At 40.7% G+C, this 17,902-nt stretch overlaps 1 protein-coding gene and 1 long non-coding RNA gene across 6 annotated transcripts in view; one reads left to right on the top strand and one right to left on the bottom strand.

The window, feature by feature from the left end:
* Positions 1-17,902, bottom strand: part of PDE10A (phosphodiesterase 10A) — a 305,877-nt gene that overhangs the window by 171,239 nt on the left and 116,736 nt on the right. For all 5 annotated transcript variants that reach the window (XM_039245521.1, XM_039245526.1, XM_039245523.1 and 2 more), the window contains one exon: positions 8,789-8,917. In XM_039245521.1, coding sequence (XP_039101452.1) covers positions 8,789-8,917 — 129 coding nt within the window. The remainder of the gene's footprint in view (positions 1-8,788; positions 8,918-17,902) is intronic.
* Positions 7,171-16,868, top strand: LOC120240703. The gene is made up of 4 exons (XR_005530694.1): positions 7,171-7,338; positions 12,856-12,986; positions 15,154-15,404; positions 16,712-16,868. It is a non-coding gene; the product is annotated as an uncharacterized LOC120240703 (long non-coding RNA).

Below are 17,902 nucleotides of genomic sequence, written 5' to 3'. Positions count from 1 at the left end.
AATTTGAGGTTTGTTTCTCCTGCTTCAGTGAAAACATGTCATTGGAGTATTGATTGATGGGAGTTGCACTGAATCTATAGATGGCTTTTGGCAGCATTGACATTTTAACAATATTAATTTTTCCAATGTATAAATGCAGGACGCCTCTCCATTTACTTATGCCTTCTTCAATTTCTTTCACCAATGACTTGTAGTTTTCAAACCAGAGCTTTCACCTCCTTGAGCAAATGTATTGCTAAGTGTTTTATTATTTTTGACACTACTGTAAAAGACATTACTGTCTTTCTTTTTTAATTTGTTGTATATAGAAACAGTACTGATTTTTGTCTATTAATTTTGTCCTGTAACTACTGAATTCATTGATATGATACAACTATTTTTTGGTGGAGGTCTTCAGGATCTTCCATACATAAATTTATGTCATCTGCAAATAGAGACATTTTACTTCTTCCTTCCTTTTTCTTGCTGGACTCCTCAGGCTGGGACTTCTAGTACCATATTAGAAGTGGAAAGAGTGGACAACCTTGTCTTGTTCCTGATCTTAGAGAAAAAGCTTTCAACCTTAGCATGTTATATAACTTACTTAGGGTGGAGGAAATAGGTGAAGTGGCCAAAAGTTACAAACTTCAGATTATAAAACAAGTACTGAGGGTGTAATGTACAACATGATGACTGTAGTTAACACTGCTGATGGTATACCTGCAAGTCACTAAAAGAAAAATCATAAACTTTTAATTTTTTGCCCCCTTTGGAAACGTAAGTTCCATTACAAATGAATTCATGTCCAATGCTTAGCAAATGCTAAATACATAGTAGATAATTGGTAAATTTTAGTAAAATGAATAACTTTTAAACCAAAAGTAAGAACCCTGGGACAGAAATTGAGCTGTGTATTTTTCCAGTCCCCATTTCAGCCATCAATTTCCTAACAATCTTAATGACCAGTGATAACATACTAATGAAGAAAGAAGTAAAATGCAGAAAAAAGCCAATAAGGGACTGGCAAAAATAGATGGTTTGTTCTCACTTGCAGTGGAACACTAACCAGACAAGCAGAGGATAATTGGTTTAAACTGAATTAGAATTACTGAAACCTGGGGAAAAACCTTCCTTATGAGAAACACTCCAGAAGCTCCTTTTAATGTTTACTTTATTTCTTTTTTATTAAAAAAGTGACATATATAAGAATATAAACTTACCTATAAATCCCCCAAATCCAGAAACAACCACAATGAGACATATTTAACTACCTCTTCAGCTACACGATTATATATGTGATTATCTATCGCTTTGTAAAAAATGGCAATATATCCTGTTCTGCAACTCACCTTATTTCAGTGAAGCCATCAGATAAAACATTTCCAAAATTTAGGGTTTTTTTTCACTTTTCCTATTACACTCAATACAGAATATGAATAACCAGTTAAAATGAGAGTAGAAAAGACAAAAAAAATTTTAACACTACCTTCTCCCACTCTTAAAATATGAAAAATATTTTCAAGATGTAAAATCTGTAGAACTATTCTGCAGTATACCAAAACTGCCAGCACAACAAAACAAACAAAAAAATCTGAAAACTGAGAAAAAGGTAAGGGCGCAGGGGTGACTGAACATACTCATCTTAACCAAACTGCTATTTACACTGACCTGTTGTGTTAGCTCCTGGCTTTCAACCAGTCTACTGCCTTCTATCATATTGCTTCTACCCAGAATCTCCTGTGCCAACCTTCCACCCGAGGCTGTCCCAGAGGTAAGCCACAGCAAGCCCCACAGCTCAGCCACTGAATCTGCCGCCCTCCCCCAGCCAACACCAGCGCCATATTTGTTCCTGCGCAGGCCCTCCATGCCCAGGACAGTGGTTCTCAAATGTTAACTTGCACTACAATTACCTGAGAAGGCTTATCAAAACACAGATTTTAGACCCCCCTGGAGGGGTTTCTGATTCAGGTGGTCTCGAGTCAGAGGAGGCCTATAATATTTTTAACTGGTTCCCAAGTGAGGTCCACGATGGTGTGGGAATCACACTGGAGAACCAGTGGCCTAGATGAACAACCAATTTCTACAAAGAGCCTCCTCCGTCTTCCTACCCTTCCTGCCCTCCGTTCTCCCAGCACCATGCTGGACACCCACGCCACACTGCGCATCACTGACTACACAGCATGGGTTGCTGTGCTCTCACAGTTTTTTCTTTCCACACCAGAAGTGTATGTCCCTCAAGGACAGTAAACACAAGAAATATGGCTCCCGTGACTCACAAGGACCCCAGGACACAGCAAACAGACGTATCTGCTTAATACACAGGCCCTGTTGGACTAGCCAGAAGCAGATGACATGAATCTTAAAATCTCAAGCAAATATATTTCTACTAAAAATTTGTTTGCTAGACATTAGGCTAGATGTTTTCAAATATACATGCCAACAAATCATGAGATAATCTTATTCTTTGATTATGGGTTTATTGTCTGCTTCCGTCAGAATAGTGACCTTCTAGAGAGCAAGTTTATACTCCTTCTTCTCTAGTTATATTCCCATAGTAGGTACTCAAAATTTTAGTTATTTGTTTGTTTGAAAGAAAGAGAGTGCAAGCAGGAGAGAGGGGAAGAGGGAAAGGAAAACACAGAATCCCAAGCAGGCTCCACGCAAGATCATGACCTGAGCCGATATCAAGAGGCAGACACTTAATCAACTGAGCCACCAGGAGCCCCTCAAGAAATACTTGTTAACTGGCATACTGAATCCCTAGCTACAGAAATGAGTAGTATCTGGTCACGTTCCAGCTACAACTTCGCCACTCAATTGGATGCTTGTAGACATTATTATTGAATCTTTAATCAAATAATCTAAATCATCGTTAAACCTTTAGGAAGCGTTTAAAAAGTAGATTTTAAAAATGAGAAATGATTTCACTACACATCTCTCACAAGTTTTCATTTTAGTTTTTAAAATCCATGTTAAGTAAACCATAAATTTAAATGCTAAAATAAACTATTAAATAGATGCAATGAGGGGCGCCTGGGTGGCTTAGTCGGTTAAGCGTCCGACTTTCTGACTTTCGCTTAGGTCATGGTCTCGCGGTTTGTGGGTTCGAGCCCCGCGTCGGGCTCTGTGCTGACTGCCAGCTCAGAGCCTGGAGCCTGTTTCAGTCTGTGACTCCCTCTCTCTCTGGCCCTCCCCTGCTCACGCTGTCTCTCTCTCCTAGAAATAAATAAAACATTAAAAAAAAAATAAATAAATAGATGCAATGATTTTAATTAAACATCCTTTTCTATTACACAGACCATCAGAAAATACAAATTTTATGAAAAGAAACACCAATGAAAGAAAACAAAGTAGTCTCAAAAATCCACTAGCTCATAACATTTTCATTCATCAAAATCACTTATGAACAAAATAGTTAATTAGGAAATGCAGTAACGATGTTGAATGTACAAATAATGGCTACCACTGCTAGGGACTTCACAGGTATTATAAAATCCGCTTCAGAAATTAATCTAGCTTATAACAAAGCTACTAAAATTATTCGGATTAGTTTCATAATCACTAATGTTATTTGTGATGATCTGAATTAATATTTAAAATGATCAAAATCCCAATCAACTTGATTAGGTTGCTACATAGACCAAACACTCTCAAAAAGAATAAATTAAAGATACACCCTTGCAGTAATACGAACAATTAACAGAATTAATGGATTACATCAAGTAACTCTTTGCAAATGAACTGTATCCCCCTTCTAGTAACTAGATTGTGAACTTATGATTATTTATAATGCAAATCAAGGCATTCAACACATTTTGTTTCCATTCCAAAAAAAAAGAGACACAAAATTTCTATGTGAAAATGTAATTTACATAACTGACACAAAGTCAGTTTCTTTTCAAGGAAAAGAAAGTGCCCAAAATGATGTTTCAAGTAAACCATTTCTATGATGTGGTGGGTTTTTCCTTATTCATGATATGTACTAATAATTAACACATAATTTATCAGTGTCCTGGTTACTAAAACCTTCTAACAGTGCACGCTTTGGCAAGCTAATTCATGCCCCATTAACTGAATATCCCACTACATTATAAATACTCGCACAGAAACCATCTGTTATATGCTAAGCAGGACAAATGCTATTTAATCTGCATTTCAGGCTGCATATAGTAGGTTTAGGGCACATGATTTAAATCTCACTAATTCTAGGTATGAAACATTTAGTAGTTTTATTTGAATGAAAATTGTCCCATCCTGAGAATCATGGAGAGGGGGAAAATATGTACTAACTACATTCTTTGAGTATAAAGAGAAACCATTCATGTATTTGTTGAAAATATGTAAGGCAGCTGACAGCACCAATGTTAATTACTGGACATTTATAGGTACACCAATAGTGATATGGTCTATTTAATATTTTAGACATATAAACACAGTAATAGTAGAAATTCTTAGACATATTAGATGACACTGATGCTTATAATTCTTAAATGACTTGGGTCCGATCAATCACCCTCTTGAATACCAAACAGCTTACCTTTAGAAGATGAAAATCACAGTTATGCTTTGTGGATTTTAAACAAAGTCCATGTATTTTAAATATTATTCTAATATCAGGAGATGCCAAATATAATCACACTGACTTTCAATGTTCTCCCTTCTCATGCACCCCCATCTGACGCCACCGACACTGTCAACTAATAGTTTTTTACAGTGGCGCCTGGGTGGCTCAGTCGGTTGAGCTTCCGACTTCAGCTCAGGTCATGATCTCATGGTTCGTGGGTTCAAGCCCTGTGTCAGGCTCTGTGCTGACAGCTAGCTCAGAGCCTGGAGCCTTCAATTTCTGTGTCTCCCTCTCTCTCTGACCCTCCCCTGCTTACGCTGTCTCTATCTCTCTCTCAAAAATAAATTTAAAAAAATTAAAAAATAAAAAAACTTTTTTACATTAGAAGCCAAAAGGGGACATTGCTGACAGTGCAGGTAATTCGCGATTCTTCCTGAGCATAAGTGAAACACTGAAATGGCATTAGGGATGTAGAACTGTGTTCTATCTTAGAATGTTCCCACCAGAAATGCAAAGGATTGGATCTTCATCATATCCTAACGTTGATGTGTTAATTTGATATTTATACCTTGATACTTGTGTAGATGTTCAATAGTTTAGTAATCTGCGTCTTGATGAGTACCAGCGGGGCCTGTCAAATTTACCTTACATAAAAATTAACATAAAATATGAAATGTAGTAAAATAATTCAATTCATGACCTCGGTAACTTTTTTTCTTCCTGAAGTTTTTCCCAAATGTTAGTATGGCTGTGAGTGGGTACAGTCCCCAATATCTTCAGGGAATATTTATCCATTCTCTAAATGAGAACCTAAAGTTATAAAAGGAATAAACGCTACCTCCAATTCCCAACATCACTTGAAAATCAACTGCTTGGAATTTGGGATCAGAGGTCCCAAAATTCACCTTCAAAAGGCAATTTGCCTCACAACTACAGATAGAACTCTGTGCATTTAAAATGCAAACGTTATAAAAGCAATTAGATTAAACCGAGAACAGTAATAGTAAAGACCGACTTTGGAAATGCCAATCTGTGAAGACACGTGGGGGTCACCTTTCCCAAGTCCCCTTCCCTGCCGGCACAAAGCAGAGTGCTTCATTGTGGTGCGGGCCCCTCCGCAGCCCACTCTGGCTCAGAGCCTCCACGCCTGAGCTCTGCTCAGCCTCAGTCCCGCGAACTGGAACAAGACAGAAACTTACTCCTCTCTTCTGTCTGACTGTGAACTCCCCAGAAACTTCATCTAGCACAACAGCGCGTCACCATAGTTTGCTGACTACGCGAAAAGACAACGTACGGGGAGGGACAAATATACGTTATACAATCCCTTCCCTCAAGAAGTTTCTAAATGAGTAAGGGAGACAACAAGGGCGTAAAAGTGGCTCTGGTATGTGGCGCAATCCTGACAGAGGTTCCCTTGGAGGCTGAGGAACAACCCACCTCGTTGACTTAGTCATTCACTCACAATGTTCAGAGAGCCCCTCCCCGAGGCATGGGGTGCTGCTGACAAGGGATACAAAAGTAACTATAAATCCCATGGCCAGAGCCCTCCAGCGACTCAGTTACTGTCCCTGGATCCCTGAGAACCAGCTGCTAGGCCTCTGGTGACCTGTCATCTGTCACCCTCCTTTGGGGCACCCTCAGAACCCACCCAGTGAACGTGGCCACGTGCCCCTCACTCACTGTCGGCAGATGTGAACGGTCAACACACGTGAAACCCCCTGGAAATCACACCTGCTCTGGTCACACAGCCCTGATGCATCGTGAGCTCTGCCACAGCGTGACTGAAATCGGCCACACGTCCTCTTTCTCTTTGGCATTAAGCCTCTGAGCACTGAACGAGTAGGTGCTCAATAAAACACTATGTGAAGGAGGAGACACGAGCGTTTCGGACAGTGTGATGTCACCAAGGAAAACACCTGCCAGCAGCATGAACGCTGGACGTTTTAAGAGCAAACACCCTTCTGTAATGTAAATAATCACCCTGTTATTCATTCATTTGCTGAAATCTGAATTTTCGTAGATGATCTTTCCCTAAATGGAGTACCTTTGCGTGGTTTCCCTATAGTGCAGAGCACTTCCACACGAGGCCACCTTGTCCGTGGATGAAAATAAATATTTACTGAGTACTTGTTGTGCATAAAGCACGGTTTTCCTTAGTTCATTTTCTCTTACTAAACCGACACAAAGTGATACAATCTGGATAGGCCTGTCTCTCTCCCATTTTCAACAATATTCTCCCAGAACTTCTATCTGTCACACTTTCTGTCCCTGGGTCTGACGTGGAAACGGAAACACTCCCCAAAAACCCTCTCCACAAAAATGTCCTTTCTCAAAGCATTTTCAGTGAAGCCATGTGGAAGGAGAAGGCCTCACTGAGAACACAGAATTTCAAAAAACAGTAAGGGAGCGATGGAGAACAGACACATGGTTCGGCCACTACATTAATGTAGAATCACACAAGGGGACAAAGTGTGTCCACGGAAACTGGGTGGGGCTTTCTTCAAGCCACTCCCACAAGATGAGCCTACACCTCCGTTTACAAGGTCTGCAAGGGCTGTGTCCTGAGATACCTTCTCGGGATAAAGTCCCTGGAGGAAGGGGCGGAAGGGGCGGAAGGGTCCCAGCAGACCACAGCGGACAATTAAAGTTTCCTTTGCAGTGTTTGCACTGTAAGCGGGGTGCAGCCTGTCTGCAGGGGCCCCACCGCCAGAGGGAAGCCCCAACCTCATCGAGCTTCTTTTTCTTCTTGATCCCAGGCCTCATCAGGGTCACCAGCAAGATCACCTCCACTTCAGGTACAAGTGAGCATTGCTTCAGCTACACCTGCTATTCCTAATAAGCCTTTACCTCGAGTGTGTGTGTTCAACAGTTTAAAGTATTATTTGATTAACTAACATAGAAAACAGATTTGAAACACAAGGAATGGCACATTCAGATATTTATAAAAATCTATGAGATGTTTAACAATACCATGGTAACGCTAAGACACGATGCAAAATTTGTCATTCTCTAAAACCTATACTCAATTTCCCATCTCACAAACATCACCTACTCTTGCACTATATTATTATCCATCATTATATAGCAAGTTGATAAAATCCGCATCTTTATTTATATGATGTGCCTTAAGCACAACTCAGTCTTTCGAAGCATCAAACATCTCAGACTTTCCAAACGCCGGAGGTGTGTCATAGCTGAGATACGCCCTGTCAAGCTTTGTCCTCAGTGTTAAATGCTGTGGTTGTTTCGAAAAAAATGCTGTTTGTTTCTGCAATCTATTTCTATTTCTCTCTCCCTCTCAATCCACACACACACACACACACACACACACGCACATACTCACATGTGTAGTTTAAAATCTAATTTTTGTTTCAATGTCAAAAGCACTCTTTTGTAAAGGTTTCTCTCTTTATTATAGAAATTCCATAAGAAAATCATAGAAACTTTGAAAATTAGAGGAAAATCAGCCCAAGGAGCCTATCAGGGCCACAGTCATAACAGCATAACTTCTTAATAGCAATTATTTGTAAGCTTTACTCATGGCAGTTTGTTATACTAAATACATTTCCAGAAAAACAGCATATATTTGTTTTTTACATAAAAGTTCTTCATAGAGTTAAAATCATATGTCACATAAATTTCTACTGTAAGAAGAACATTCACAGAAACAAGAAGTCACATTTGGCCAAATATACATTCATTTAAAACTACACTACGATATTCAGACCCAGTGTATTAACACATGTGCAATGTAAGGGGAAACTTATTTCACTTCACCTCCCTTTTGAGTCCACATCCCTTTTGTCATAACAGCATCTTAAGTTCATGAATGTGAACAAAATGTCTAATGCAAAGTCAAGAGTTCTCTTCCTACTGTGTACGTACAAAAATTATTTAATGATTTCTTTCTGCAAAAAGTAATATTTTTGAAATATAAAGCACATTTGTATAATCATTAATAATCACTAAATGAAATCAAGCCTAATGCTAACTTCTGCATTTTTCAGCATGTCCTATCCAAGTAAACTTTCATAAGTACTTTGCCAAGTTTTTGTAGCCAAGGATCTTAGTGTATTTACTTCCTCTCATTCTAACTTATTTTATCTTTTAAACAGAGTAAAACTTTGACAGAATTAAAATGCTAATTTTGTCTACTTTATATTTTCTAGCGTGTATTAAATACCCATGTTTTTTTCTCAATATAAACTAGAAAATAATCCCCATTCAATCCGAATGAGACCTTACCTTCTGATTTGTTGTTTTTCCTCTTCAGCCATTTTTCTACGGTCTCTGCACTAACACTTTCAGATACAAACTCATCTAATACCTGGGGGTGAAGGGAAAGATATGCCTTCACTTTTTCATCTGTCAGACCTGTAAAAGAATTAAAAAGAATAAAATTAACCTATATGACACCTTTGTAAGCATCGAAAATATAGAAAAATTACACATTATGCTAAGACTGATTTAAAATATAAAGAGTATAAAGATGTACACACATACAGTGAAATATTATTCATCCATGAAGAGGACTTAAGTCCTGATACACGTTACAACTTGGGGGAAATCTCGAAAATAATACGGTAAATTAAAAAAAACCCAAACACAAGGATAAAGGATAAATATTCTATGATTCCACTTATATGGCCTACCTAGACTAGGCAAATTCATAGAGACAAAGTAGATTAGGAGTTACCAGGGGCTGAGGGAGGGAAGAATGGGAAATTATTACCTAATAGGTACAGAATTCTGTTTCCGGTGAAGGCAAAGTTTTAGAAGTAGACAGAGGTGAAGGTCACAGTACATACTGGGAGTATAATTAATGCCACTGAATTATATACTTTAAATGGTAAAAATGGCAAATTTAGGTTATGTCTATTTTGCCACTAACTAAAAAAACATTAAAAAAGACAAAAGTTAGTAACTTTATCAACTTTAAACTAAAGTTTAAAGTTTAGTGGGGCGCCTGGGGGGCTCAGTCGGTTAAGCGTCTGCCTTCAGTTCAGGTCAGGTCATGATCTCAAGGTTGGTGAGTTTGAGCCCCACGTCAGGCTCGTGCTGACAGCTCAGGGCCTGGAGCCTGTTTCAGATTCTACGTCTCCCTCTCTCTCTGCCCCTCCCCCACTTGCTCTCTGTCTCTCTCAAAGCAATAAATAAACATTAAAAAAAAGTTTTAAGCTACAGACTATACACAATGTTACACAGCTGCTTTCCAAGAGCGTGTTTCAGTGTGTACTTGGGCCAGGGCTGTACCCCCATGCTGTGCAGGTAAGACTCACCAAGTACTCACATCTTTCTGGAAAGAGTAACCATTGCTTTAATAATCAAGGTGAGCGAGACTCTAGGAGGGGAAGCGAACAGGAGAATATCATTTAGGTACTAAAAACGTGTTTACTGCATAAATCCGTATCCTTCATTGTTTATGGCACAAAAGACTCCTTTTTCTCAGGGGCACGGAATCCAACAGTATTAACAGTAATCGGCTCAGGATAACAATTGTTCACTGCTATTCCAGGTATGTGGTCAGTGTCACTGAAATAATTTCGGTCTAATAACCACAACTTTTGAATATACGTAGGATTTTCAGACAAAGTGCTTCTATATATTTTCATGCTGAAAATACAAAACTGTATGTTGTGAGATTGGTGCTTCGGGTTGGTACGCCATTCATTAAACAACTCCAAATCACAAACAGGCTATCAGTAATTATCAACCTGTGATGGAAATTATCTTCTACTACTGTGTCCCCTCTGTGAATTAGTCAGTAATTACCATCCTTAGGGACAATCTGGTAAAAAAGGAAACAGAAAACTGCACTTTCTGTGGCAGAAAAGAAGAAAAGGAAGCATATCGTTATGACCCCTGGGAATAAGCTGCATGTTCCCTCCACCAGACCAGCCACGGAATTAACATGTGCTAATTATTTCTGCCGGGGACTGAAGTCACAAGCGCTATGATGCTTCAAAGAATGGTGGAGTCGAGAAGGCAAATAATCTTTTCAATGAATTCACTACTACAACAGTCAATTTATACTACAGACAGATGGATAGCTACGGATACATAATTACACAGTTGTACTAGATAAAAGAAAACGAAGACTGAGTCTGATGGCAGGGCAAAAGAGCCCCAGCGATGTAAAATTCAATTTGAGAAGTTCTACAAGGCGCTGAAGATAAGAGACTCAATAAAGTAAGACAGAGCTCTCCTGACAGAGTAAATCACAGTCCCCAGGTACGAAAGGTGTAGGACGTTGAAGTAAACTGACAGCTGACTTGACCTTGAAGACAGTGACAATGCAGACTGCTCACTCTCTTCAACAATGTCCCTCGGTCCTTCACAGCGGTTCATGTTTGACGCTTGATTCCTTCTTAAAACGTCAACACTTTTGTGACACACCGGTACTGTTCTTACCCCAACTTCCACCTGCTCCTTACTCTGCTTTCTCTTCAATAATCTATGATGATGACAGCAAAATCTGAATCAGGAACCGTAATGTCTCTTCCATCTCCAGTCCCTCGATATTCTTCCACCGTGACTCAAAACGAAGTGAGTCACCTCCGCCCCCTTCTTCCCAAAGGGGCTTCTACTCTCAGGTTTCCTCTTTCTGCAGCCAGTGCTCCCCTCCATCCCCGAGACACTGGCTGGAAATGTGGACTCACAACTGACTCCTCCTGGCCGTCTCAGCTCCCCTTAGTGCACCACCACACCAGCCCTGCTTGTCAGCGTACGCATCAGATTAAAGGACTTGTGTCAAAAATATACAAAGAACACTGACAACTCAACAAGAAAACAAACAACCCAATTAAAAGTGAGTCAAAGATTGAACAGACATTTCATCAGAAAAGATACAGATATGATAAGTAAGCATATGAAATGTTGCCCCTCTGTCATTAGCGAACTGAAGTTAAAAACGAGATCCCACTATACACCTGTTAGAATGGCAAACATTTAAAAATGGACTGTCAAGTTTCACAAGCATATGGAGCCGTAAAATTTCTCACTCGCTCTGGTGAGAATGCAAAATGGCAATCACTTTGGAAGACTGGCAGCTTCTTTTTTTTAAAATTTTTAATGTTTTATTTATTTCTGAGAGAGAGAGATACAGTGTGAACAGGGCAGGGGCAGAGAGAGAGGGAGACACAAAATCTGAAACAGGCTCCAGGCTCTGAGCTGTCAGCACAGAACGCGACGCGGGGCTCGAACCCACAAACCGTGAGATCATGACCTGAGCCGAAGTCGGACGCTTAACTGACTGAGCCACCCAGACGCCCCAAGACTGGCAGCTTCTGAAAAAGCTAAACATAACCTCAGTGTATGACCTAGCACCCACACTACTAAGTATTTACCCAGCTGACCTGGACACTGACATCCCCACAGAACCTGCCTGTGACTGCAGACAGCCGGTTCACACGTCACCATCCTGAACTGAAGGCACCAAGACTGTCCCGCAATAGGCAGTGGACACACTTCTGTGAGGTATCCACACAAATATCATTCAGCAAAAGAGAAACGTGCCACTGAGCCATGTAAAAATATGGATCAGGCTTCAATGCACAATGCTAAGTGCAAAAGGCTAGTACGAAAAGGCTGCGTGTTGTGTAATTGCAATTATACAACATTCTGGAAAAGGCAGGACAGAATAAAAAGACCCACGGCTGCCAGGTGCCCTGGGGGTGTGGGGGAGGGGAGAAAGACAGACTGGGTGAAGTGCGGGGCACCCTGAGGGCGATAAAACTCTCCCACATAATACTATGACGGCGAAGAAGTGACCTGATGTATTTGTCAAAACTCAGAGATGTAGTAAAATTTTAAGAAAACGTTTAGAAAAGTCCGGCTCTCCCGGAATGGAAGGCAGCATACAGCCACAGAATCTTAATGCATTACAACTGTACGAAACCACCTCAACAAAGGAGGTGGGCGGGGAGGTGCTGACCTAAGTAACTTCAGAAATGAGTCAAGTCTGTAGGACTAAAAGCAAAAGAAACCCTACGGAATCAATGTACTCGAGCGGACAGAGTTGTCCCACAGAGGCAGAATTTAACATCCTCACACCACGACTCACGTATCCTGGAACTCAACAACTAAAGAAGTGGGTGGTGGAAATGAGGCTTCTCAGTGGTAGAGCAGGATGTAACAGATAAGCAAGAGGAGGAGTCTAGAATGATCTACAGGGTAACTAAGGGACGAGTTTGACACATCAGTATGAACTCCCATTTAGCCTAATACAGATAGAGATGGTGACGCATTCAAATCCTGGTAGATAAACTCTATATATACTCAGGTCAGTATACACACACCCATTTCCTTGTTAGGTCAGCTGAGAGAGCCTGGACGCAACAATACACCAGGACCACCAAGCACACGTAGCACCCGGATCTGCGTTTCTAACACCACTCCCCACTAAAAGGAACCACAGCTCCTTGGAGAAACGGTGGAGTCTACGGTAAGTACTCACAACACGTAAGATGAACTTGGAGCATCCTGTAGTAACATGAAGTAAGGAGGTGCTAAGTGTGTACACAGAAGAGACGACGGGGCAGGTCAAGGATACGAAAGTCGATTGAAAGAGCTCCCAATTATTAAACCATGGAACCATCTGAGTAACAAAATAAAGCCCTGGAGTAGAATCCAAAGAGTACAATAATACCCACTCTACAGTCTGAATGTTTGTGTCCCATCCTCCCAAACTCACAGGTTAAAATCCGAACTCCCAAAGGCGATGGCGTTCCCTGGGAAATGCTGAAGCCCTGATGGTGGAACCCTTATGAATGAGACTAGTGCTTTCTAGGAGGCTCCGGAGATCCCTAGACTCCGCCATGTGCAGATTCACCAAGTCAGTGACCTAAAAGAAGGCCCTCACCCAACCAAGCAGGTGCCTGACCTTAACTTCCAGACTCAGAACTGTGAGAAATAAATTTCTGTTGTTTATAAGCCACCCAGCGTGTGGTACTGTAGCAGCCTGAATGGACTGAGACAGTCCGAGGGTCCATACTGATATAAACAAATGACCAAATAAATAAACAGAGGGGAACAAATATCCCGTTCAGAAGAATTACAAAGAATTCCAAAATGTAGACATGCTGCCCTCTCCTCCAGAAGGCAGAGGATAACCCCCCAGTCCTTGATTCTTATTTTGTATAAATAACTCAAACTAAATTTTTAAAGATCAGTTGAGTCATAAATGAGTTACGATGTCTAAGTAAACTTCTAGACTAAAAAAATGAATCAAATCCTATATTTAACTACGGAGAAGGAACGAGATGCCAAATATACCATTTTGGTTGTAAATTCCACTTAGAATTCCAGAGTATCACATAGCTTTATCTCTCAAATGTCTCAAAAGATCTGAATATAATTTTATTCCCAAATTAACATTCACAGTTCATGAAAATAACTACCTCCTTCAACCCAAGAACGGCAGCAGGAGGCATTATGACCTGGTAATTAAAAGTGCGGGCAGAGGTTAGTTTCCTCATCTCACCTCCTGACCGGGGCACAAACCTGAGCAGAGCCCCTCATCTCTCTCAGCCTGGCTTCCTGTCTGTCCGGGAATGAGATTTAAAGGGGGATGGGAATAATAACAGAATCTATCTCATGGGGTCATTATACTAACTCAAGAACACAATCAATTCATACACAGCGCTTTTGCCCAGTACGCTCCATAACAGTACCTAAATGTCATTTTTTACCTGTATGAAGCCAATGCTAGCATCTGTCTAGGGACTCAAATCACAGGTTTGTAACATTTCATTGCTTTACCATTAAAACTCAAAACTTTCTAAAACTTCCATGTTTTAAAATATTTTAAGTAATCTCTACACCCAACATGGGGCTTGAACCCATACCCTGATTTCAAGAGTTGCATGCTCCACAACTGAGCCAGTCAGGTGCCCCTAAAATTTCCATTTTTATTTTAGCATTTGAAGTATGCTCAAGGTCCATAGCCATCAAAAGCAACCTCCCTCCCTTTTTTTCCTAATATGTTATCCACCTTTTACTTCCTACTAACATCCAATTTTGCAAAGACCCTCTGGGCCAGTATAGAACCAACCCAGAACGAGATACTGAAATCACAAGTCTCCACACTCTTGGAAAATGGTACATGTATGGACGTTTTATTTTGTTTCTGACTTCGGTTTGATGTTTCCATAGCTTCCCATGGCCTGTACATTTTGTTTATATCAAAATGTGAAGGAAAAAAAAAGACCTAGCAGGTTTTGGGTTTGTTTGTTTTTGAGAATAAACCCAACGAAAGCGATAAAATCAGACCAGTCTGTCTTTAGCACACACTAGCATCCAAGGATTAAAAAGTTGCCACCAATACTCCATACAAGGAATCATACAGACTATAAGGTGGCATGTAATTTTGAAACAATATATATAAAAAATACTTCTTGGAGCACCTGGGTGGCTCAGTCGCGGACTCTTGATTTTAACTCAGATCATGATCTCAAGTTTGTAAGATCAAGCCCCAAGCCAGGCTCTGCACTGACAGTGTGGAGCCTGCTGGGGATTAAGAAACATTTTAAAAAAATACTTATTTCTACTAATAAGCTTCATTCTCTCATCTGTGTAACATTTATTTATTTCATTTTTCCTCACGTGCCAAGGACACTGAGGAGCAGGGGGCTGGGTCTAAGTCGCAGATGAGAGGAGGGAAGCACAAAGATACTGACAGACTGAATGTGCACGCGGAGTTGGAGACAGTTGGATGAATTTCATTATTTCCATAATGCCCACTGAAAATGCCACGAAGGATCACAACCTAAATGAAACCAAAGCAAAAGCAGCAGAATGGTACATGTAATGGTTAGACGCAGCACTGAACCTGAAGGCATGTAACACACACAGCTAAAGACTGGTAAGTAGTTTTGTAACGACAGTGGGTTCCATGGCTAGTAACCCAGCCAACAACCTGTGGAACAGATAAGGAACAGCTTCATTTTTGATGCTGAGTAACTTTTTTCAAGAAACAAACAAATAGAGAAAAGTTACAGTGATTCCTCCGACCTTTGTATTTTATTACCAGGCCACAGGGTGGTAGTAAGGAGGATTAGCTTCGCTGTGCTTCAATCAGTGGTAACGCAAAGTATCAGTGGCAAAATGCTAATAACAATGGCCATTCATTCTTCATCTTTTTTTTAAGCCTAGTACCAAGAGGCTACTTTCCTCCACCTCAGCGGAAATCTCACAAGCCTCTGGTCACGTAACACAGTCATACTACCTTTTGGTTACTGCTGTCTGCAACCCACAAATTCAGTTTTCTCCAACAGAGACTCCATATGTGTGTACGTGTGCGCACGCGCGCACACACACACACACACACACACACACAACCACACAAAACAACATAATGCGCTCTCATGTACTCAACACCCAGCTTCAACAATAATCAACTCAGAGCCAATATTTTCCATCTGTGGCCCCCACCCACTCTCTTCTCATATAATTTTGAAACAACCTCATGCATCATTTTAATACATTCATAGATGTCAACGTCTATCTCTGAAAACAAGAACTATTCTAACCACAAATATTATCATCACATCCACAGAGATATTAGTCATTATTTTTAAGACCACCAACATCCAAATGTTGAAGTTTCTATTTTCATTGCTGAATGAACCCAGAGCAAGGTAAGATCTGTATTCTGCAGCTGGAGTTCTGTGCTGCTTTCCTGAGGTCTCTCTTACCCTGTAAGCCCCCCTCCATCCATTTCGTTGTCCCCATTATAATTACTGAAGAAAACACATCATTTGTTCTATGCTTTTCTACAGTCTGTATTTTTCTCACTGTATCCTTATGGTGGTGTTTACCATGTGTATCTGCCCTTTGTGTTTCCTGAAAGCTGAAATTAGGTCTAGAGACCTGGACAAATTGAGATTCAATCTGGGGGTTGGCAGGGAAGTTTTGGAGTGGTATTTTGTGCTCTTCAGCCAGGTTTACACCACCTGGCTGTCTCTCCGTCTGCGACACTAGCACACCTGTGGTCCAAGAGTTACGAATTCATTAGGGCTTGAAAACAGCGGCTTCCTAATTCTGTAATGTCTTCTTCATTTATTAACTGAAATATCACAAGAGAAACTTCACCTTGTTAGCTATTTAGCTCATATAAATATGACTGGATAAATGCTTCATTTGTTCCCCTTTATTTACCTACTTTCACAGTGAATTGGTTCCGCAGCATTCTCCTGTAGGTGGGCAACTACACAAAATAGTATTATTATGAAATGACAGATCTGAAAGCATCTGATGTCTCTCTTCAGCTGTAGCCCCAGGTCTACGTTGGAGACATTGCGGGTTCGGTTCCAGACCAACACAGCAAAGCAAGTATCTCAATAAAGTGAATCAAATGTGTGTTTTTACTCCCCAGTGCTTATAAAAGTTATGTTTACACTATACTGGAATCTATTAAGAATGCAATAGCATTATGTCTAAAACCACGGTGTACATAACACCTTAATTAAAAAGTACTTTATTGCTAACAACTGCCTTCAGCAAGTCATAATCTTATGCTGGTGGGGACCCCTGCCTCAGCGTTGCCGGCTGCTGACTGATCCCAGTGGTGGACGCTTAAGGCCAGGGTGGTGGCGTCAATTTCAAATGTAAATAAGGCAACCGTGAAGTTGAACTCTTCCTTTCCGGGGTGGTTTCTCTGCAGCGCGCGATTCTGTTTAACAGCATTCTACCCACAGGACTTCTTTCAAAATTTGAGTCAATCCTCTCAAACCTGCCACTGCTTTATCAACTAAGCTTACATCACATTCTAATACTCTGTTGTCATTTCAACCATCTGCACAGCGTCTTCACCAGGAGGAAAGTCCAGCTGAAGAAACCACATTCTCTGCTCAGCGGTAAGAAGCACCTCCTCATCTGCTACAGTTGTATCAGGAGATGGCAGCCATTCAGATACACCTTCAGGCTCTGCTTCTAATCCTCATTTCCTTGCTATTCCCACCATATCTGCAGTGACTTCCTCCGCTGAAGTCTTGAACCCCTCAAAGTCCTCTATGAGGGTTGGAATCAACTTCTTCCAAACTCCATTAAATACCAATATCACACTGGTACTCTGATCTCTCCTCATGAACAACGAGTATTCTTCATGGCATCTAGAATGATGAAAGGTGAGTCCCTTCCACAAGGATTTTAGGTGACTCTGCCCACATCCATCAGAGGAATCATTATCTATGGCAGCTGTAGCCTTAGGAAATGTATTTTGTAAGTGATAAGACTTGAGGGTCAAAATTACCCCCTGATCCAGGAGCTGCAGAATGGATGCTGGGTTTGCCGGCATGAAAGCAACGTTCATCTCGCTGTACGTCTCCACCAGAGCCCTGGGGTGACCAGGTACACTATCAA

Source organism: Hyaena hyaena, unplaced genomic scaffold (genome assembly GCF_003009895.1).
Source record: "Hyaena hyaena isolate Hyena2069 unplaced genomic scaffold, ASM300989v1 scaffold_258, whole genome shotgun sequence".
Lineage (NCBI taxonomy): Eukaryota > Metazoa > Chordata > Mammalia > Carnivora > Hyaenidae > Hyaena > Hyaena hyaena.
This window is presented reverse-complemented; position numbering and strand designations above follow the sequence as displayed.